Genomic DNA, 22,873 nt, shown 5'->3' with positions numbered 1-22,873 from the left:
ATTTTACCCAACTATGTCCACCATGATGAAGTCAGATTCATAAGTTAAAGATCCATAACCTTCCTATTAGAAGTACAATTTTCTGAAGTCCATAACCTACTGTTCTGCTGATGCTAAATACAGTCAAGGCATTTGATTGTTTAGACTGGTAATATCTTTTTGAAATTCTACATTCCTTTGGTATTAGTGCATCCTGGGTTGATACACTTTATAATTTTTACTATGGGTCAGTGGTCCAAGTTTTAATGAACGGGGAATGCTCTTCAACATTTCCCATTGATCTGGGCATGAAGCAAGGCTGCTGACTACCTCCCCTGCTTTTTGCTATGACCATGAAAAGCAGAAAATAATGGAAAATGTTTTTGAATTATTTGGACAAACCTATATTATCAGTATGTTCACAGATGATGTTGCACTATTCTTTTCTGATCCTGAAACCTTGTTACCTGCTATTATGCACCAACTTGCTATATATAGCAAGATTCACTGGGTTCACTGATAGCTTCACTAAATCTGAATTGATACACAACCTGCCAAACCAACAACTGCATTGGCACAAAACAACTGGCCTGAAACTCTGTAGTGCTTCTTTTAAATACCTGAGAGAGAATGTACCGAATAATCTGTCTTAACTAGAGAAATTGAACTTTTCTCACTAAGCTCAGAAATTGGTCAAAGCTCACAGTCTCATGGTTGGGCATAGTTTCTAACACAAAAACGATGCAATTTCTGCACCTTCTTTACTTATTCCAAGTCTTACCAGCAGCAGGGGATTTTTTTAAACTGGAACTTGCTGGAACTCAGTTCTGGCACCCCTCAGGTGGGCGCCATTGCCATTCTAAGAGAACAAGAGAGGTAGGTGTTCATGGTGAGTTCCGGCACCTCTTTTTCTAGAAAAATAACACTGCCAACAAGCATACCTGTCTCTCATGTGAATAATTGGCAAAAAAGAATACTGAATTTTATTCCTGTAAGCAAGAGGCCTTGGCTACCTCATAAAACTCTTTAGAAGGTCAAGAAAGAAGTATAGCAATGCCTATCCTCAAATGGCAAACAACTAATAAGCTTTGGTCTCCTTGTATGGTTATATTTTGTTACTTGAAATTAAAAATCAATTAAAAAGAAAAGAAAAGAAGGCCAAGGCCCATGCTATATATCCTGTGAGGCCCAGACAGAGCTAATATTATAATCTGTGTTATGTTTCTGCATTGCAATGGTAATATCTAATCCCAGTTATCAAACAGAAGGCCCTTCATCACCAGCACTGATGACCCTAGAGAGATACACACTTTGGTGATGTTCATAACTTAGGGTTGTTTGCAACTAAGTTCTTCTCCAAGTAGAACTATTGAAATTAATGAACCTGGTCATGCTCATGAATTATAATGGATCTGCTCTAAGCATTGCATACAATGTTTAATGTATGGGACGTATGAAAATGGCATTGCTTAGTACACTAATCCCATTCAGATAAATAGGATCTGGCTTGCCTGCATTGCACCTGGCAATGTGGTAGGTACAGTTTATGCCTCTGGCTCATTAACCGGGAACTAGTCTAGGGCACTTGGAACTACTTCATTTATGCTGTGTACAAAAACAAGGAGCAGAAAACAGGAAAACAAGGAGCTTTTAACCCTTCCCCATCTTTGCCATTGACAAAGCTGACACCAACTTCAATGCTGATTTAATCATCGTCACTGTTGAACCTTCCCTCCATGCATTAGGTGTCTGCCTTTTTCTTGAAAATCATTTGGTAACTTTTAAAAAACACACACATATACTATTTGCTCCAGACTGAAGGAATGGGTTTGTGGCATCACAGGTACCAGCCAGTCAGTGCTCAGGCAGCTCCTAAAAACAGACAAAACCTGTTCCCCCAGCTCAGTCTTTGAGACAAGTCTGAAACAAAATGCAGCAGGTGTGTTTCTATGGCTACTAAAATAAGTTTAGTTTTCCTGCACCCTTAAAATGAAGTGTTGTCTTGGAGAGTTCATTGTTTATGTTCTTCTGTTGTGTCTGGAAAAATCCTCACCCGGTCACCCGGGTGTCTAAAAATTCTATGAATTTGAAACTTTCTGCTCCCCCAACCCTTTTGTTGCATTCTGATCTCTGCACCCAGAGAGAGAGATTTATAGAAAATCAATATTTCTGGTTGGCCTTTGTCACTGGAGCTTAAAATGCCAGAGTTGAACATTTTTTTGACATTCTAAAAACTGAAGATGAATGCTCTCTCATTACAGAAGTAGTAAAGGTCATCCTGAATCTAGTTTCTGCTTATCTGAAAGAGAGCATTTGAACAGAAATCTTGTCAGTGCTATAGACTCAATATATCAAAACTCTTTTAGCACAAACTATGGTTTATATATCAGACCTAGTCATATCTTGTAGATGTTTCCTTACTGTCATAAGGAACTTACAGCACGATCAAGAAATAAGTCCCAATGTATTCACTGAGGTTTCCTTCCTAATATGTTTACTTAGAATCACAGCCTTCATTTATGAGTGTCTTTCCTACTTTGTAAGTTTTCCTTATTGATAGTTCACACAATATTATTACTGGGGAGAGGGCTGTAGCTCAGTGCTAGAGCAGCTGCTTTGCATGTAGAAGGCTCTAGCTTCAATCCCTGGCATCTTCAGGTAGGGCTGCCTAAAATCCCAGAGAGCTGCTGCCAGTCCGTGTAGACAGTACTGAGCTCAATGGACCAATTGTCTGACTCAGTATTAGGCAGCTTCTGTGTTCCTAATTTATCTTATTATTGCTCCTAATATGCAGCTTCCTATATTAATAACAATAATAAGGCAGCTTCCTATATTAATAACAATAATAGAATCTCATTGCAGCTACACTTGTGACACCTCAGGACCAACCCAAAACATTTTGCGGTCTAGAGCAGAGAAGCAAATGGCACCAACCGTCCCCCCAGCTCATGGTGTGTAGTGTCCAAGGCCAGCCAAATCATTTTCATTGCTGAGATGGAAAACCCACAAGTCCTCCTCTTGGGGAGTAAAAAATACAACAGCAATTCAAAGAACTAACAATTTGCTGCCTTTTCACGAGCCCCAGAAATCAGCTGCCTGAGGCAACTGTTATGTCCTAAAGTTCTCACCCTGGGCCAGTAGGGGGATACTGTAGATAGTTTTTACTCAGGTCCACATATGCAAATAAGGAATTGAAAGTGATGTTCAGTGATTGGATAGTTACAGAAAGTTTTTACTGTTGCTTTGTAGTTGAGCTCTATATAAGCAGGTTGGCTGAACCCTCCAGCCCTGTTCTGCTCTGGGCCTGTCAATAAACAAGAGCTGTTTGAAGAATCGCTGTGTCATTTGATATGTTTACACACAACTTAACAGTAACCATCTCACTCCATCTAATGGTAGGGCCGGCCCTAATACATTTAATATAGACACTAGCTTGTGGCACAAAGCCAAAACTAACACTTATTGCTCTACCGGCTTTTGCCCTTAGTCTCCATGTGATGAGTGAAGTGTGTGCTTCTCATCTACCAGAACTCCAAAGCCCAGCCCATTCACAAGTATATTGCCCTTTGAAGGTTGCACAGAAGTTCAGTGCTGATGGCTGCAGCTCTTAAATGTTGATTGGTCTGACTGAGCTCCTGGGCCTTATAATGTTTGCATGGCAAGGATAAATCAACCCAGGAAACTTTCTCAAGTGTTTGCAGAAGAATGCAAGGAAAAGAGATAAAGGGGGGGGTGCCAAAAAAGATGCCAACCCAACAACCAGAATCATACAGTTGGAAGTTGCCACATGGCTCATCTATCCCAACCCCTTTCAATGCAGGAATATTTTGGCCAACATGGGGCTCAAACTGACAACTCTGAGATTAAGAGTCTTATGCTTTACTGACTTTAAGCTGTCCTGTCTGTCTTCTTTAGACCACACTAGTAATAGGGCCTCTGGCCCTGCCCACAATTGATATGTGACCCTGGAAAGATGGAAAATTTGTCTCCCATCCCTGCCTTAACTGCCATCCCTCAGGATGGCAACCTGTTTGGACATCACTTTCTATCAATCCCCAATTGAAGGCATATTGCATGTTTGCAACATGCTATTGTCAGAAAAGATGGTTCATTTGATAAGTAACTCATAGAATGTTACCAGTCACCTGGGGAGGAACTGAATGCCATCAGCATTAACTGGTCCTGAGTTTCCACAAAGTGTACAGGGTCTACTCAGGAGGAGAGGATTGGGAAGGAACGGCTTGAGGTGGTTGCAGGTGAGGGATCTGCTCCATGCGTTGGCAACGTTATTCAGCCAGGCCACAATTGAAATGAAAGGAGTGGAATGTGAGTCTCAAAGCTCAGATATGTTGTCCAACTAGTAGTGCCAGGAAAATCTCTCTTAAGAGCAGGGGAGGTCATCGGTTTGGAGTGTCCGTTCTACGTTGTCAGGCTGCTACTTTCTTTACCGTTTTGAAGGCAGTCAGTGTACAACTATCTTTGGATTATGTCAGTTTCGAAAACAAGTTGGAGATCAGGTGTTCAGATGCTTGGAGCCAAGAAAACTATAATGCTAGGAAGAGAAAGGAAAGACTAGTTTATCAAAGACAGGGTTTTGTTTTGTTTTCCATGTGAGGGAGCATTTAGTACAAGGATGACCAGGACTGGCCAAATACATTTTGGCACCTGAGGCGTACCACAAAATACTGCTGCCCTCCCTGCCAGAGAAGAAAGGATGTGTGAAGACCTACATCAGGAACAAAGGGGGAATAAAGAACATTGGGTTCTGCTGCCTATGTGGTCACCTCACCTTGCCTCATGAGTGGGCTGGCCCTGGGATGACCAACATGGAGCCCTCCAGATCTTGATGGGCTACAGTTCTCATCATCCCAGACCAGCAACTATGCTGGCTGGGGCTGATGGGAGTTGTAATCTGATGTCATGTGGAGGGTGCCAGGTTGTCTACCACTGATTTAATAATATAACCCTGCTCCTACCTTGTGTTCTGAAGTGATGCAGTTCCAGAAGATTTGTATGTTTTACATAGGAATGGGCAAACTTGCCCTTGGAAAACATAATTGTCTCACTGTTTGCCAAAACCCACAGTATATACTCAGCTGAATGTTTGCCATCTCCCCAAAATCCTGAAATAATTTTGTTGCATGAGAGAGAGACCCATGCTTGTTACAGACCTGCTCATTTTGAAACCTATTAAATTTGACCTTCGAACCATTTTTGAGTTTGGGTAGCATTGTTAGTTTTACATGGGTGGGCCTGCTCTAGGGTGTGCATGCTGCCTCCTTGGTTCTGCCTTGGTTTTTTGAACCTGCCATGTTGTTGATCCACCCCTCAGACCTAGGCTCCCATTAATACAAAAGAGTTGACCCCAGCTACATGTGGAAAGGACATGGAAGGCAACGGGGCCACATGGGCTAGCACCGCCAACATGCCTCGTGAACGCACCTCCATTCCTTCAAATCGTGCTATTCAGACTCTGCTCTGAATCTGTAGGAGGGTGAGCTGCTGGGCATGGTGGTGGAGGTCTTTATGAGGGTAGCCCACAAGCTCCCCCCTCATGGGCTGTTTCAATGACGGGAGGTCATTAGAGAGTTAAACCAATGCTTATTAATTCCCTAACATTCTTTGGGAGTGTTGCAGTGCTTGGATGGAACAGCTGAGCCTGATGGAATCAGCTTTGTGAGAGAGGCTGCCTCTGCCTGCTCAGTTGTGATCTCTACCTGTTAGGCAAACCTGTTAAACAGAACAGATGGGCTGCATTCTGCCATTTGCAGTCTGAGGGGTGGTGCAGCAGTCTGAGCAGGAATTGCCATTTTCCCAGCTGCCCAGAGAGTCTTGATTCCCTCACACTGCAGGGGCTTTCTTCAGTGGTTGTAGAGATTGCCTGGACAGGTCACTTCCTGGTTGGTTTGAGGAGCCGTTTTCAATGGAGTCCAGTGACGGAAGCTGTACTGAGGCAGTACTGGGTGCTGAAATTCTGTGCCCCCTAACCATTTTGGGCACACTACACCACTGGCAGGGCAGGGGCAGGGCATCCTTTTGGTTCCATGGGCCGGATCCTTATGGGGATTGGGCTTCTGGGCCAAATCTGAATGGTGCAAGGTGCTACTAAAAATAAATTTATTCCCCTTCATTTTAGCAGGGGGGTGAGATGCAAACTGCTCTTTTAATCACCCAGCAATAGGTCTGCTGGGAATCCTGCAGAACTGATCATTTTTTAAAAAATGGTTATCACGATTTGATCTAAAACTCGATATCAGACAACATATTGATTTATAGCACAGCCTTAATGGGCAGGTGGCTGTGGTTGGGAGAAAATTGACATGTGGGTCAACTTGGTCTTGCTGGTGGGTCAAGATTCATTCCCAGCCTTTGTGGTAAGGCTAGGGAAATCTATACTGAGTAAACAGATAAGACTCCCCTTCTAATCTAGTTTGGCCTTAAGTGATCTAACTTTTTCATAAATTCCGTTTGCAAAATTCTGATGGCCATTAGACATTTTCTGGTACAATCATATATGGGACTCAGTCCCTCCTGTGAAATAGCTCTTAGCTGACTGGAATCAGGTTTGGCAAAATTGAAGCCTTCCTTATTTTGGGAAACTGGCAAGCATCTTCCTAGTTCAGAGAAACACCCCGCAGGGCTTCTTAAGTATCTTATTCTCTACAGGATTTGGAAACCCATCCTTATAAATCTCCAAAGATTAGACTTTGATTCAACTTTAATATCTTCTTTCATTCCCCGCAACCAATATGAGCTTGTGGGCCGATACAAAATGGGTTCAATAATTTTTGCAGCTTACTCTGCTTAAGCTGAGAAGCTTAAAAGTATGACTACTTTATTTCCCAGGCCCCTGAGGCTACAGGGCGCTGTCTGGGCAAGTTTATGAGGATCTGCTGAAAACTGTTTGCTGTTGTTTGAGAATATGAATGAAATGTTTATTATTATTATTATTATATACCTGAGTACAGGCTGTGTACAGACCATACATTTAAAGGACATGGCTACCCCTAAAGAATTTGGGAACTGTAGTTTGCACCTAACAGAGCTATGATCCTCAGCATCCTTAAACTACAGTTCCCCAGATTCTTTTGGAGAATTGGCCACAGTTTGAATTTAATATGATGATTGACACCTAATTTGGCCAGTGGGACAGTTTAGAGCAGTGGACTGGAGAACTGGGTCGTGCTTTCCTTTAATCTTTTAGCCCCTCCAGAAGTCCTTTTTCGTGTGTCCTCATGATGCTTTGTGCTCGTGATGGTATCAAGGTGGTTATGGGCACTCCTGCTTTCAAGACTCTTTGCACCTGCAGAAGTTTTGGGGTGGATATACTTTGTTTTTTCCTACCATTGTATGTCCCGTGAATTGTTCCCTGTAACTTTTAATACCACAAATGAGGGTTGTTGTTGTTTTGTAATGGGCTGTTGTTGTGCCATAGTGCAAGGGTCCTGCTCTAGATGCAGTAATGTTGGGGGACCATCACAGAACAACTAATAAAACAGAATGATGTGTGGACAGTCCGGTACAAACCCATTACTAATGCACTATGGTTGTGCTACTGCCGTGTCGCAGAATATACCCAAAAAAGTAAAACACAGAAAATGAAGTCAGTTATAAGGAGGAGGTGGCCAGACATGTTCTTTGAGTCTGGTGGTGGGAAAACTGTAGACTCCCATCATCCCTGGCCATTGATCATCCCAACTGGGGCTGTTGGGAGTTGTAGTCAAACAACTTCCGGAGGGCTGGGCTGCAACTCCCATCTTCTCAGACCACTGGCCCTCCTGGTTGGGGCTGGTGGCTGCTGGAATTTAGCAGTATCTGGGGGGCCCACAGGTTCCCACCCCTTCTGAAGCCCCTTAAGGAGCATTGGCGGAAGTGGAAGGCAGCTGGTCAAAGTCAGGGTTTGGTTCATTCTTTGTTGCCACCTGTCTGTCCCTGATATGCAACCACTGGAATATACATCTTGTAATTTATAACTGTTAAAGCAGTTGCAATTACAGATCACCTGCAACTTATGCGTGTTTAACATGTGCAATTTCAACTTTACGCAGTTTGCTTACCAGGCTCTGGGAGGCTCTCATGAGATCTTAGATGGTCCCGCAAGATCTCACACAAGAACCTCCAAGAGCCGAGAAGGCAAAGCTCTCTGCCTTGTGTTAAAATTGCTCGCACTGGGGTGGTTCAAAAGGGGTGATTTGAGTATACACACTTTTGCATATAGGCTTCATCCCTGGAAAGTAACACCTGCACAAGGTGTAAGTTACCTGTATATCATTTAAACAACATAGTGTTTCTTGGAAGAGTCCAAAGCAAAAGACAGTCCTCTGCCCTGATAATTTAGGTTTAAGATACTGGGCAGTGAAGAGAGAGATAGGAAAAGGTGAAGGCGCATAGCTCAGTTGTGGAGTATCTACTTTGCAGGCAGGAGTTTACCGGTTCAGTCCTGGGCATCTCCAGGTGGGTATGGGAGAGAACCATGTCTTGAAACTCTGGAGAGCAATGGTCCTGAGCAGAGGTCTTTCACATCTCCTGTGACTTGGTCCTTTGAACGGGAGAAGCCAAGGACTGAACCTGCGACCTTCTGCACTACAAGCTTGTGTGCTACCATTGAGCTTGGAGGCATTGTCAACAAAGTTCCTGCACCCAAGTTTAGCTTACTTCACTTAATGCAAACTTTTATCATCATAACTGGAAGAACAGTGGGAGGCAGAGAGAGAGGGAGGGAGGGAGGGAGGAAGGGAGACATCTTTGTGCCTCTGTGGCAAGTCAGCAACACTCCTACCTTTGAGGTTTTCTAATTTATAATAATTGGCATTTAGTTAAGATCCTTTTCTGCAGCGAATTATTGCTCTGACTCATCTGTTATAGGAGGCAGCTTGAAAAGTTGCCCCAGGCTCTTTGCACAGTGTGTGTGTGTGTGTGTGCGCGCGCGCGCTTGAGAGAGAGAGATGCACTAATTCTGTGCATGAGATCAGTTGACCTACTTTGAAATGGCTGTTATTTAATAAGGGACCATGCCTTCTTGCAAAATATATATGCAACGAACAGGGTCCTTGCTTTTAAACAATAGTTTGCAATTTGGAATGAGTCATGGCAGCATAAAGAATATCAAATTTAATTTGGGGGCATGATCCAGCCAACGTTAAGCAATGGAGAAGCATCACAGAACAAATTAAAACCAGGCGGTGGCGGCGGCGGGGGGGGGGGGAATCCATCACTATTGCACTATTATTGTATCAAGAACACAGAATCATAGAGTTGGAAGGGGTTCCAAGGGTCATCTAGTCCAACCCCTGAAATCCAGGAATCTCAACATGTGTGTTGCAGAATATACCCACAACCGTGGCCTTATCAGCACCGTTCTCTAACCAACTGAGCTATACAGCAAGGCTTGGAGGGGCTCTAAAGCTGCCCTCAATAGGTTTATCAGTTTGCATAAGGAATGCAACTCCTACTTTCTGGTTGTGTCAACTTATTTTCATCACTGAATTTGCAAACTGATTTCTGTACATAGGCAAGAAATGTATTGCAGGGTATTGCAGCCCTTAAGCAGCGATCCTGTCTACCAGAAGTAGGGGTGAATGTGTCAAATCCACACATTCCCAAACAATATGAGAGCCAAAGTATACCCATCCTTAGAAATCTGCACATACCCAAGTTTTGTGATAATAATAATAATAATAATAATAATAATAATAATAATAATAATTTATTATTTATACCCCGCCCATCTGGCTGGGCCTCCCCAGCCACTCTGGGCGGCTTCCATAAAAACCAAAAATACAGTAAAATATCACACGTTAAAAACTTCCCTGAACAGGGCTGCCTTAAGATGTCTTCTGAATGTCAGGTAGTTGTTTATCGCTTTGACATCTGCTGGAAGGGCGTTCCACAGGGTGGGCGCCACTACCGAGAAGGCCCTCTGCCTGGTTCCCTGTAACTTTGCTTCTCGCAATGAGGGAACCGCGAGAAGGCCCTCGGCGCTGGACCTCAGCGTCCGGGCAGAATGATGGGTGCGGAGACGCTCCTTCAGGTATACTGGACCGAGGCCGTTTAGGGCTTTAAAGGTCAGCACCAACACTTTGAATTGTGCTCGGAAACATAGGTAAAGGTAAAGGTACCCCTGCCCGTACGGGCCAGTCTTGACAGACTCTGGGGTTGTGCGCCCATCTCACTTAAGAGGCCAGGGGCCAGCGCTGTCCGGAGACACTTCCGGGTCACGTGGCCAGCGTGACATCGCTGCTCTGGCGAGCCAGAGCCGCACACGGAAACGCTGTTTACCTTCCCGCTGGTAAGCGGTCCCTATTTATCTACTTGCACCTGGAGGTGCTTTCGAACTGCTAGGTTGGCAGGCGCTGGGACCGAGCAGCGGGAGCGCACCCCGCCGCAGGGATTCGAACCGCCGACCTTTCGATCGGCAAGTCCTAGGCGCTGAGGCTTTAACCCACAGCGCCACCTGCGTCCCCCACTCGGAAACATACCGGGAGCCAATGTAGGTCTTTCAAGACCGGTGTTATATGGTCTCGGCGGCCGCGCCCAGTCACCAGTCTAGCTGCCGCATTCTGGATTAGTTGTAGTTTCCGAGTCACCTTCAAAGGTAGCCCCACGTAGAGTGCATTGCAGTAGTCCAAGCGGGAGATAACCAGAGCATGCACCACTCTGGCAAGACAGTCCGCAGGCAGATAGTGTCTCAGCAGTTCTTCCAACTAAGCAATTTTTACAAAAGGGATATTTTAGGGGAAAGTGTTCTTAACAAATATATTAACGGAAATAGCATGACATAATGCATTATATTAGCAACAACAACAAAAAATGCTTGCAAAAATTACTCGAAACTGTGTGACACATAAAATTGTTTATTACAAGACGTTTGCACTAAAATGCTGGTGAATTTTCAGGAGGTTTTTTTAAAATGCAAATTGCTGTAGAAAGATGAAGAAATTAATTTAATATTGGAACAATGAGAAACAGAGAAACGAAATTGACAGCACCTTCAATCCCTAACCAGGAATACCCCAACATGGTGCTATTGATATGCTTTTGTTACTTATTTCATATATTTATATACCACTTAATTTTTAAAACAGTCTTAAGCAGTTTACAAAATGACAAATGCAATGTAGTGGTACCTCGGATTATGAACTTATTTCGTTCCGGAGGTCCGTTCTTAACCCAAAACCGTTCTTAGCCTGAGGCGTGCTTTCGCTGATGGGGCCTCCTGCTGCCGCCGCTGCGCAATTTCCATTCTCATCCTGGGGCAAAGTTCTCAACCTGAAGTACTACTTCCGGGTTAGCGGAGTTTGTAAAAAGCAAAGCAAAATTATAGCAGCACATTTTGAAAACAACTTTAGAATCAGGGGCCTTTCCTTCCACTGCCTTTCTTTTGATAAGGCACATCCTGACTCACAAAATGCAACATTCACCCCACTAACAGTTACACATCACATGCCCAAATTCTGCCATGCATTTACACAAATCATACAGTACCTACTTCTCACGTTGGCTGGAGCTGATGGGGCTTGGGGTCTAACAATATTTGTAAGGCACCATGTTTCCTACCCCTCCTATCTCACTGGGATAAATCTGCACTGAACTTAGTGGGGCTTAGCATCTAAATCAGAGCTTTCCAAACTGTGTGTTGCAACACGTTTGTGTCGGCTGCAGTGTGTAAGTGAATCGTGTGAATTCTCCCCATGCTCCTCCTGGGGCTGGAAAGGGGTTAGTTTAACCTCCAGTTTGCTAGTAAAACTGAATTACTATCTTGTGAAATGATGCGTGTCTAAAAAGTGTGTCACCAACATGAAAAGTTTGGAAAGCACTGGTCTAAATGGATATGCATAGGGTAGTGCTGCTGACCAATTGCTAAGGGGTAATATGCTTGCTTGGTTTCAAGGAAAGCATTGAGGATTCCACTCCCCTTGGAGGAGTTCTATTTTACTGCACAGCCATATTAAATGTTTACCTTCTCTCTTCCCTACAGGAAGTCCAATCTCCGTCCTTGAAATTGTCTCCTTATTCCCAAGGCAGTGTCCGGAGGGTTATATTGGAGAATCCTGGCCAGGTAAGAAAACTTTGTTGCTTTCATAATGGTTAGGTAAAGGTAAAGAGACCCCTGACCATTAGGTCCAGCTGCAGCGCTCATCTTGCTTTACTGGCCAAGGGAGCCGGCATACAGCTTCCGGGTCATGCGGCCAGCATGACTAAGCAGCTTCTGGCGAACCAGAGCAGCGCACGGAAACACCCTTTACCTTCCCGCCAGAGCAGTGCCTATTTATCTACTTGCACTTTGATGTGCTTTCGAACTGCTAGGTTGGCAGGAGCAGGGACCGAGCAACGGGAGCTGACCCCATCGTGGGGATTTGAACTGCTGACCTTCAGTGCCTATTTTCCAAAAGCTGGGTCCAAGCTGTTATTGGGGTTTGGCAAGGTTTGATATACTTTTGCAAGATCTAATACTCTTATTACAGGGCAGAGTCACTGTTTGCAAACCCTCAGACAGGTTCATTCAAACACTTGTATTCCCTTTCCCTTTCAGCTTTTTCCTTTTGTGCCAGTAGCAGTGAATTCAGGCTCATTAGCAGAGGGGTTTAGGATTCCCTCAAAACAATCTGAAATCTGAAAATTTATCACTGCCTTGAATTAATTTGAGATCTCATTTAGCATGTCATATTTATTAGTAAAACAAAATGAAAAAACAAAAGAAAACAACCATGACACATTAACCTTTATGTGCTATATATTTTTTTCAAATAGTCAAAAGTGGTTGAACTGAAAATTTTGATTAAAAAGCAATCAACAAGGCACACTTTGCAGAACATTCCTATGCATGTTTACTTGGAAACAAATTCCATTGTTTCCAGAAGGGCTTCTTCTCAGGAAAGTATGTCTAGTATTGTCATCTAAGGCTACAGTCCCAACTCCAGTTTCCTGGGAGTAAACCCCATTCAATTCAATGGGACTTACTTCTGAATAGACACAGTTAGGATTGCAGCCTTAAAAAGCAGTGCAAAGAAACCCAGGCTTTACTTGGAAGTTATTTCATTGAAATAACATTGAAACATTTTTTTAAAAAATGTTTATTAAATAAAGCTTTCTACACTGATATTTAGCCACTAAAGCGCCTAGGGAAATCAATAGCAAACAAAACAGTCCTCTCATTTTCAGTCACAACAGGAAAGGAAAGAAAGATGAGGAGAAATCAAAAGAAGGAAACTCAGGCATCAGTGCGTAGAGTTATCACGTTCCTATGATGACCAGCTTAAAAATAAGCTGTTCAGAGAGAGGAAGGCCCAATATTGTTTTCTTGACTTTTTATTCTGTAGCCTGATGGAATAGCTGCAGCTAGATGACAGTTGAGGGGGTTTCAAATGAAGCTGAGCCCTCAAGTGAACTGAGGGTGTGGACCCTGCTTCCCATCTCTCCCTTCACTTCAGCCTGATTGAATGGATACTACTAGGTGGCAGTTAAGGGAGGGGAGGAGTCAAATACTAACTAAACTCGTAGCAGAACCAATGAAGTGGATCTCGCTTCTCTCTCTCTCAGCCAGATGGAGTGTTTTAAATTGAGATCCTCAGGCCTTTAGCCAATATCTCACCCTCAGTACTTTCCTGAGGCCACACTCCTCACCACCAATGCCTCTTGCTTGCCTGAACAGAGGTTGGAGAGTAGAAAGAGGCCTTGTATACATATAGAACTTCCTGGCTCTTGTGTGGGTGAAATGTAACCTAAAGAGAAGAGTCATATCCATTGTTCTGCCTACTTTTCCCTCTGGTGCCTCCCACTGCTAGAAGGTGGCCCCCAAAAGACTTCTCATGGGGGAATGTAGCCTTGGACCTGGTTTTAAGTCATGGCAACTCACATTCTGTTATTTTGCTTTTTAAGAAAGCTGAAGCTGCTAAAAATTCCTCCAAGCATTATTATTTTTTGCCTGCCTAGAGAGTTGCTTACATAAATATATGTGCTCCCTAGGGATAGTCTCATGAGAAAAAAGTTAATTACAACTTTGACTTTTGTTTTTTCCCTAATTGCCCAATTTAAGTATTGTTGTATCTGTTCATTATGTTACCAGTTAATTTTATGAAACAATGCATTTCTTTAAAATAATGAATTCCCCCACTCCCGCAGAAAAAAACAAACCCCAGCGTCAGGAAATGGTCCTGAGGGGGAAATATTCCGCACAATATTGCTGTACTCCAACTTAACATCTCCATCTGGAACTAAAATAGAGACAGCCCCTTTTATTTCTTAGTTGCTGGTGATGATTTGAATCACACAAGTGCTGTTATGCAAACGTGTAATGGTTGTTTTATATTTGCAGGAGCCCCTGTCTCCACTTCTGAGAGATGGAAATAAGGTGATATACGAAAAGACAATAAGAAAATATGAACTGCTAAATCCAGATCAGGTAAGTGTCCCTAGCTTTTAAGAGGAACCCTCACCAGAAAAACCTCCAAACTCATAACATTTAAAAGTAGTTTTCTCAGATCTAAGGATTGCGGTCAGGAGCCAATAAGAACAGAGCTAAGTTTAAGTTGTCTGAATCCCTAAATAGATCTGCTCCCCTCTCCCCTTTCACTATTGTTTGATCTTCTGGACACAAAGAAGCACCTGTTTCTTTTCAGACTTTTCAGTCCTGCCTTTGCAATGAACACTGTCCCTGCGACAGATGAATGGAAACCTTTTTAAAAGACTGAATGGATAGTATTGTTTTTGAAATCCCCATTTCCCCCAGGAGTATAATGTTCCAGGGAAATACTTTTTCGGAGTTTGTTTCCTTGTGGGGAAAAGGGTACTGGAGGTGTATTTTGAATATCTATCTATTTCCACATATGCAAGTTGAGAAGGGAAGTGTAGATGGACCATTCTGACCCTGAAAGAAATATCAGTCACTCTACAAAGGCAATACATATGTCCTAGGGAGTCCCCAAAGGCAATTGCTTTTCAGCTAGCTGCAAAAGGTAGGTAGGTAGGTAGGTAGGTAGGCAAAGTTTGAAGGAGCAGGTTGGAATGTAGACCCAGGCACAGAAACAATCCTAGAGACCTAAACCAGTAGTCTCAGCACTTGAAAAGGAGCTTGGATTTATCAGCAGCCTTGCTTAATAGTTCCAGTAGCCAAGGAAGCAGCAACTGGTCAGAGCTAGGGCACTAAAATAGGTTTCATCAGCCTGGTGCACTCCAGATGTTTTGGATAAGAATTATCATCATCCCCAGCCAGTACATCCATGCTGGCTGAGACTGATTGGAGTTGTAGTACAAAAAATTTGGAGGGCACCAGGTTGGCAAAGGCTGCATTAAAAGAAAACTGGCCAAGAAGATACAGTCATTAAGAACTAATCACCAGCTTTTGAACTAGAAATAGAGTCTTGAATTCCTACCTTGACAGCACCAAATGTTTAATGAAGCCTACTACAGAGCAGAGAAAATGTTTGCAATCTGGGATGACCACATCAGAGTCTTCAGAGTCTGTATGTTGACCAGGAACCTACATGTATTTGGCTGCAGCACCAATCTGGCCAAAAGCCAGAAGCAAGAGAGCAAGAAAATTTGGTCTCAACTAGTGTTTTCGCAACAGAGGCAACCTGAAGACTGACATCAAAGATGTCAGTGGCGGACATTTTCCAACCCTTCCCCCTAGCTCAGCTAATCTGACTCCACATCTTAAAGATTACAATGCCTACAAAGTGATTGAGTTCCAGATTGCTTAAGCAAGTATGCAGCAGCAGCATCTTGACGCCCCCATAGATCTCCTGAGCTGAATCTGCAAAACTCAGGTCAGGCAGGTGCATGGTGTTCCATGGGGGAAATGAGGATGGAGACCTAGCCCTAGAGACCAGCATGGAGACCCGACACCCTATGGAGGAAGGCATTTCCTCTAAGGACATGTCAACACCACAAGTTCTTGGCCATTTTCAAACTTGTTTTAAGGATGCAATCTGATGCATGCTGTACCTGAGCATAAGACCCAGTGTACATAGTGCGTGAGTAAAGGTGCACAGGATTATGCTTCAGGAGTCTTGACTCACAATCAAGGAACTCTAGAACTAAGACTTCTCTAGCAAAGCATTGTCAGTGTCATGCTCCAATTTTCAAAGGTCAACTGAAGAAGCTATAATGGAGATACAAGATTAAGATAATGGAAAAAAGGGGAGGGAGAAAAATGGGGGAATTAAGGATGATATGTTTTCAGATAATATATTTTGTTTAAATTCCTAATAAAAATTTTATTTAAAAAAAGATAATGGAAAAAAACTCTCATGTTGGATTCCTTACAAAACTGTTTAAACTTGAAGTGTGGGTGTGCCCTCCTTATCAAATGAAGCACATTTGGCTACTCAGAACCATTTAAATAACTAGTGGTGATGTTTCAAATAATGTACTAAGGTGCAAAAATGCAAATACTAGAGCAAAGAGTGCCTATAAATGCATATATACTAACACACATATACATATCCAGTATAGAATATAGAAAATGGAATATGGAATATAGAATGTGTGTGTATGTGTGTGTGTAAGTGTAAACATTATATAATATATACAAATATATGCAAATTGTATAGATAGAAAGCATACAAAGGTGCATTGTACTAGGGAAAATTGCTTTGCAAAAAAAGTGTATATTAGACAAAAATGTGCACTATAATGTTGGCGAATCTTCATGAGGACTTTATGAAACATTGCAAACAGATGTGGAAATGTGGAGAACTGAGACAACAGAAATAAATTGAAATTGACAGGTTCGCCCTCCACTAGTTATGACTGGGAAGGGTTTGAGTTCAATGCCTCAGTTCTGAATGAATTCTGTTTCTTTTAATGAAAAAGCAATACCAATATGGCCTCCAGTCTGACCAGTGCCAAGTCAGCCAACCAGTGGAACATGTCCAAGTGGTCCAGCAGTGCCAGCAAACCCAAACGGGCAATTGCTATGACGTAAGTCCCATCTGTGTCAATGATTTCGGAAGTGGGAATGTGAAGAAGGTCACCCTTCAGACCTGCGAACCGGTAAGAATGGCTCCTCCTTAGAATAGACTTCAGGTTTCCACAAATGTTTCTGCTTGTTTCTTTTTGACTTGAGTCTTCTGAAGCCTCAACGTGGCTTGATGATAACCAGACGGAGACTAGAGTGGGAAGCTCTGACAAGTGGCTGTATGGAAAATCCCAGCCCAATGAAGCTTACAGTGCTTAGGCCTAGTTTTTAGATATAGTGGTCTTTGCTGAGAAGTAATTGTATTGTTGGTTTGCCTGCTTTTTATTTGCTATCCTGGGACCCCATGCAAGCATAGTTTATTCTTAAATAGAGAGTAAAAGATGTGAATAAAAAACACTGGGCCTGACAATTATACACCATGACTATATTGTCTAACAATACCCAATGATGGAAGAGCAGTTTTGTTGTCATCTTTTAACATTTTAGCCTCCAAGGCACTATATGGGAGATTTTTTTGAAGTTGCCCCCAAGGGCAGGGAGAGCACCAGGTTAGTGAAGACTGTTTTGGAGCTTGAAACAATCTCCTGTCTGCTGTTTTTTTTTTTTTTTTTGGGGGGGGGGAGAGATTGGAGAACAGTTTCCAGGTCAATATTTAGGAGATCCTACTGAGTATTTTCCTTCTGAGGATTTGTGTGTGTTTAATAATTCCATTGCCGAATAGGTGGCAATATACCTGAATGTTGTAATATCTTTTAGACCTGCTATGATTGTTAACTCTTACCTTCTCACTTTTGTTCTTCTGAGGTTGCATTTAGACATACAGTTGGGACTTCCAATGAAATGTTGCAGTGTAGAATTCTGTCCAGCAGATGCTCCCTCACAAGATGCTCTAATCCACCCACCCCCCAGCTGAGATAGCATTCTATAGCTGCTGAGCACACTCAGTCAATATTGGGTGGTGGATAGGAGGAAACAAATTACTATTTTGGCAAACCTTGGGACCAGCATTTGAAATTCGCCTGGTGGCAGGTGCATTTTGCACCTGCTATAATAATAATAATAATAATAATAATAATAATAATAATAATAATAATTTATTATTTATACCCTGCCCATCTGGCTGGGTTTCCCGAGCCACTCTGGGCGGCTTCCAACAGAACACTAAAATACAATAACTATAGGCTACTTGCAACCAAGTGAAGATGCCTGGATGTCTCCACCATCTGGAGGTGCATGCCTGGGGATCTTTGGATCGAGACTGTTTTCACACATTAGCAACAACACATCCTGTAGTATTCTGTCAGTTAAATTTTATCTATACAATCAGAATGAATTTCAGGAACCAAAAAGTTGTATTGAAAAATACGACTTTCGAACCTTTTGGCCCCAAAATTGCAGCTAGGCATTACATTTTAGCAGCTGTAACCCTGGTTTAAGGAGCCATTTTGCACCTGGCTTATATATCTGAGTTTCTGACACTGCTTGGGATTCTTCTGAGCCTGCTAATAACCTCCTCTGCACTACATGGATAGTGGGGTTTTTGTTTGTTTGTTTTTTTACTACATAAAGGTCCACACTTGCTATGAGCATCTAGGATAAAAGCTGGATCTCGTTTTCTCAACCATTTTGCTTACGGTTGCAACATGAGTAATGTGCAGCTGGGTAGCACAGGACCACTCCTGCTCTGAGCTTATGTGCTGATGGTATTGGGAACTAGAGTCGAAATGTGTGTTCATTTGCCTCCAGCAAAAGGCAGGCAATTTTGCAAGTACCTTAGCAGAAAAGTGCTGTTAGCCACAGAATTATGAAACCAAACGTACTAAGGTGGAGCGCTTGCGGGCAGAGAGGAGACAACTGGATTCTAATAACATGAATTAAATACAGGACATGCCAACAGACCTTAGGCCCCCCAGGAGGTCAAATGCACATTGTGGGAACAGCTGGAATTGAAGCTGGTGGCTTTCCTAAACCTATACTACTGCTTTTATTCTGGTGTGTCTGGGGGGTGGGAGAGAAGAAATGGAGTCTAATAAGGATGAATCATTTTCGTCTGTTTTGTCTCCTCTCTCACACACAAAGTTTTTAGCTGACTAGACTTGTTTCAGTGAGCCCCTGGGGGTTCTGGCTATAGTTTTTTTACTTTTGCATCTTCTCTTCACCTTTCCTCCACAAAGTTGGAGCTCACATCCTCTGAGAGTAGGATTTTATTTTATGATTTAAAATTTCTTATAGCTCACCTTCCAGGGTACACTGCCCTGACAAGGCACACAAAAAATAAATAAAACAAATTAAAAATATAAGCAACAGCCCATGAATACGGCAAATTAAATATTTAACCATTAGTTTTAAGCTAGCAGCAGCTAAAGAATATTATTCAAGGGGCATTAAGCAAATGCAAGCTGGAATTAGCATGCATGGAGAGTTCTTAGGTGTGATGAACCTTTATGTACTTCCCAGGGCAGGTGTTCCAGAAATGTGGGGCCACCACTGAGAAGACCCCATTCCTGACACCAATCCTAAGGGTTTCACCAGCAGACCAGAGAGCAAATCTTGGATGCTGATTTTAAGAATAGGGCAGGCTCATACGGTCGTAGGCAATATTTAGTCATAATGATTTTAAAGTGCATGCGGGTCCTTTTCATCTCTAGCAAAGTTCCTCTTTCCAGTTTGCTCACGCACATTTTTCATTCTGTATTGGCTGTGGTGGTCACATGCACTGTATTGCTTCAGACTGCCATTTCTATTGTGTTTCCGGTACTTAATTGAATATCTTCTTTTCCGAACAAGACTCTTTAAATGGACATTCTTATACAGTCTGGGTGTCTGTACTGAATTTGAAATTGTTTTTAAGTATGTTTTAATTGTTGACATTTTTCTCTTAATCAAATTGGGATGTTGTTGTTTTAAAGAACGACTGCAAATGCCCCCAATCATTTCCCACATTCATTGGCAAAGCAGACCCTAAAGCGATCTTTTATTGTCGCCCACCAGGTGAAATGTGTTTATGAAGTAAATGATCAGTTGGACTCTCGGTTCTTTGGCGAGCTCCTGGCAGAACTGCACCGCAAGAGCAGCGAACTCTATAGCTGTTTACTCCAGCATATTGAGAAGCTAGGTGGAAGGTAACTTTGTGCTTACCCCTATTTCAGGTGCTCTGGGAATCTTAGGAATGTTAGTCAGAGTTTTATAGATGGAAGGAGGGATGGTCATTTCAGCTGCATTCTGCAACTCCATTCTGCTTGCGAGTAATTAACCATTTGATTGCCTGTTTTTTGAGAAACTCTGAATTTAGAAAGCAGAAGGTTACGAATTCTGAATTTGAATATGAGTCTCCCCAGTTCTGCAACCAGTCACATAATCCAAGTTTCATGATTGGAGCATGTTGTGATTTTTTTTTTTTATTGTATACATTATGGAGCCCTTCTGCAAATAGGCACAGTTAATGAACAGTTGGACTGTGTGCATGTGTGTGTGTATTTTGAATGGTGTGTGTTTCTTGTTTATAAATGTATGCATTTTGTCTGCTTCTGTCTGCATTTGCAGCTATAGGAACGAAAAGGTTATATTTAAGAATGAAAGATTACCTCTTATCTGAATCACCCAAATGGACTTTAAAGAAATGTTGAAAACTTTACACAGCTAGCTAATGAAAATTATGTGCATTTGGAAATACTCTGCGCTAATGATGTCCTTTTCTTACAGGAGATATGAAATCGACTCTCTGAATCAAGTAAGTACTCCTAAAGATTTTTCGTATTCTCCATCAGTGGTTCATGGCTGCAGTCCAGTGAATCTCACAACAAATATCCTGAACTTGTACAGACATTACCTAACCATAGTTATCTACCTTACACTTGGTCAAGAACCCAAATATAAGTGAAACAAGGGTTTTTGATTGCTTGAATTTAAGCCCTAGCCTGTGGAGGGAGGTGTGGAGACACATATAATAGTAATGCCTACTTGCCAAATTGCAAGCAGAAAGGCTGAAGGGGTAGGGAAAGTGCCTTAGCCATGGTTTCTTAAAGCAAACCATGGAAAGCAAACCTGTTTCTCACACTGGTTTGTGATCAGTCATTAAACCATGGTTAGGTGTTCAAACTAATGCTTCCTTAAATGATTATGAAATCATAGATGGGTTATATATTCTATAACATATTTCTATCATAATCCCACTTTATCAAAATGATGGGCAAAAACTATTTCCACACTGAGCAGATTGTGTGTGCAAAAGATTTAGTGGTCGCCATGCTCTTAGCAAGTTGTAGATGATGAGCTTGCCAAAAGTATACAGGCTGTGTCCTCCATTGCATGCTAGGCCTGTAACCAAACATTTTGCAGGAAGGCTGCTGTAAAGTTGATGAATACTTTAATTGCTTAAGTCCATCAGTTGCTGAAAACTTGTGACATTTTCTTCTTTGCTTGGTTGAAGAAAAAGGCTACACAGGTTCTTCACAAGGAACTCCTCTTTTCAGTACAATCCCTAAGTGTGCACTTCACTAATTACTGAGGTGTAAGCTCTCTAATGAGGGTGAACCACAAGGTCCCTTGATGCCTCAGAGATACTGCACTTTCCAGTCCTCACAGCCCTTTTACCAGAAGAAGCTAATTGTGTTAGGTGGAGCTGCTTCACTAGTGTAATGGCAGGTGGGTTGCTGTTGCCTACTGGGAGGTACAAGAGTGTGGGGAGGTCTGCTAATGCAGATGCACCAACAAGAGCACTATATTAGCTCTGCCAGGGTGCTTGCACCGTGCTGACCTGTCTCTCTTCCTCCTAGCAAGCAACAGTGACTAACCTGCCAGAGAGTTAGCATAGTGGTTCTGCCCTACCTGGCATTTAACTCTAATAGGCAACAAGAGTCTGTTGCCATTTTGCTTTCTGTGTCTTTCAGTTGCTCATAATATTTTGTGCTTATTCCATGATTATTATTTTTTTTGCTGCTATCAATAGATGAGAACCAGGTCTAATACTCACCCTGTCTTTTTTGTCTCTTGTTTCTAAATTAATAGACGGAAGATATTGAGAGTTTGATTCCTAAAGGGATTTCTGAATCAACAAAGCAACAAATCCGTTATCTCCTGGAGGTAGGGCATTCCGTATGTGGGCGTGAGGTGGAAAGTAATCTGCAAAAACTAAAAGGGAATGTTTCCTGGCTTTGTGTTATGAGAACACTTTTTTAAAAATACCATCGTTCTCATTTGCAGCGACTTGTCTGAACAAATCAACAGATTCCATTGTGGATGTTGATCCATGCTTTACATGTGTGATTTGAAAATGCCAGGTTTCTCCCTAGTCTGATTTTGTATTCTTTATTTTAACTTCTAAGCATACAACAATCAGAACATATTTTTAAACAAGCAACAGTGAACTCTGGACAAATTTAAAATTATAATCAGGAATCAGATATTGGCTAGAAAGAACTCTTTCATGCATGCATGTGTGCATATAATAGGCAGGAAGAACACTATATCTTTAGGGAGGGGTCCTGGGACTACAAGCCCGTATAAATTCTATAAATCAAACCAATTCGCAACAAAGGTGTAAATAAAATAAAAATCAGCAAGGGGGAGGTCTTAGCTACTTTGAATTTTAGGGATGTACACCAGCTAGAGCTGGGGGAGAAATTCACTCTAATTCACAGCATCCAAAACAATATGAGGACCAAAACACAGCTATTCTTTCCGATTTGCAGTTCTTCAAATTTTGCAACACAGTTGTCTAGCCAAGTGTCAAGCACAAAAATGCATATACTAGGGTAAAGTGTTCATAGACATGCATGGGTAAGTGAAAGTAACATACAAGAATGTACTTTGTAAGGGGGAAACACTCTGCAAAAATGTGTACATTGGATACAGATTTGCCCATCTCTTACAGCAACCATAAGATTCAGTTCAGATCCTGATTCAGTGCTTTGGAAAACACCCTGATTTGCTTTGAAGCACTCCAGAGGCAGATATAGATTGGGTTCTGAATCT

The 22,873-nt window shown here is 42.3% G+C and overlaps 1 protein-coding gene across 1 annotated transcript in view; it reads left to right on the top strand.

The window, feature by feature from the left end:
• POF1B (POF1B actin binding protein) overlaps positions 1-22,873 on the top strand; it is a 41,529-nt gene that overhangs the window by 5,742 nt on the left and 12,914 nt on the right. The window contains exons 2-7 of the mRNA XM_083722270.1: positions 11,957-12,037; positions 14,294-14,380; positions 16,795-16,974; positions 19,892-20,022; positions 20,603-20,630; positions 21,908-21,982. Of these exons, the coding sequence (XP_083578396.1) occupies positions 11,957-12,037; positions 14,294-14,380; positions 16,795-16,974; positions 19,892-20,022; positions 20,603-20,630; positions 21,908-21,982 (582 nt within the window). The remainder of the gene's footprint in view (positions 1-11,956; positions 12,038-14,293; positions 14,381-16,794; positions 16,975-19,891; positions 20,023-20,602; positions 20,631-21,907; positions 21,983-22,873) is intronic.

Source organism: Podarcis gaigeae, assembly GCF_964106915.1.
Source record: "Podarcis gaigeae genome assembly, chromosome: Z".
NCBI lineage: Eukaryota > Metazoa > Chordata > Lepidosauria > Squamata > Lacertidae > Podarcis > Podarcis gaigeae.
The sequence above is the reverse complement of the archived record's forward strand: the minus strand, read 5'-3'. Positions and strand labels throughout refer to the sequence as shown.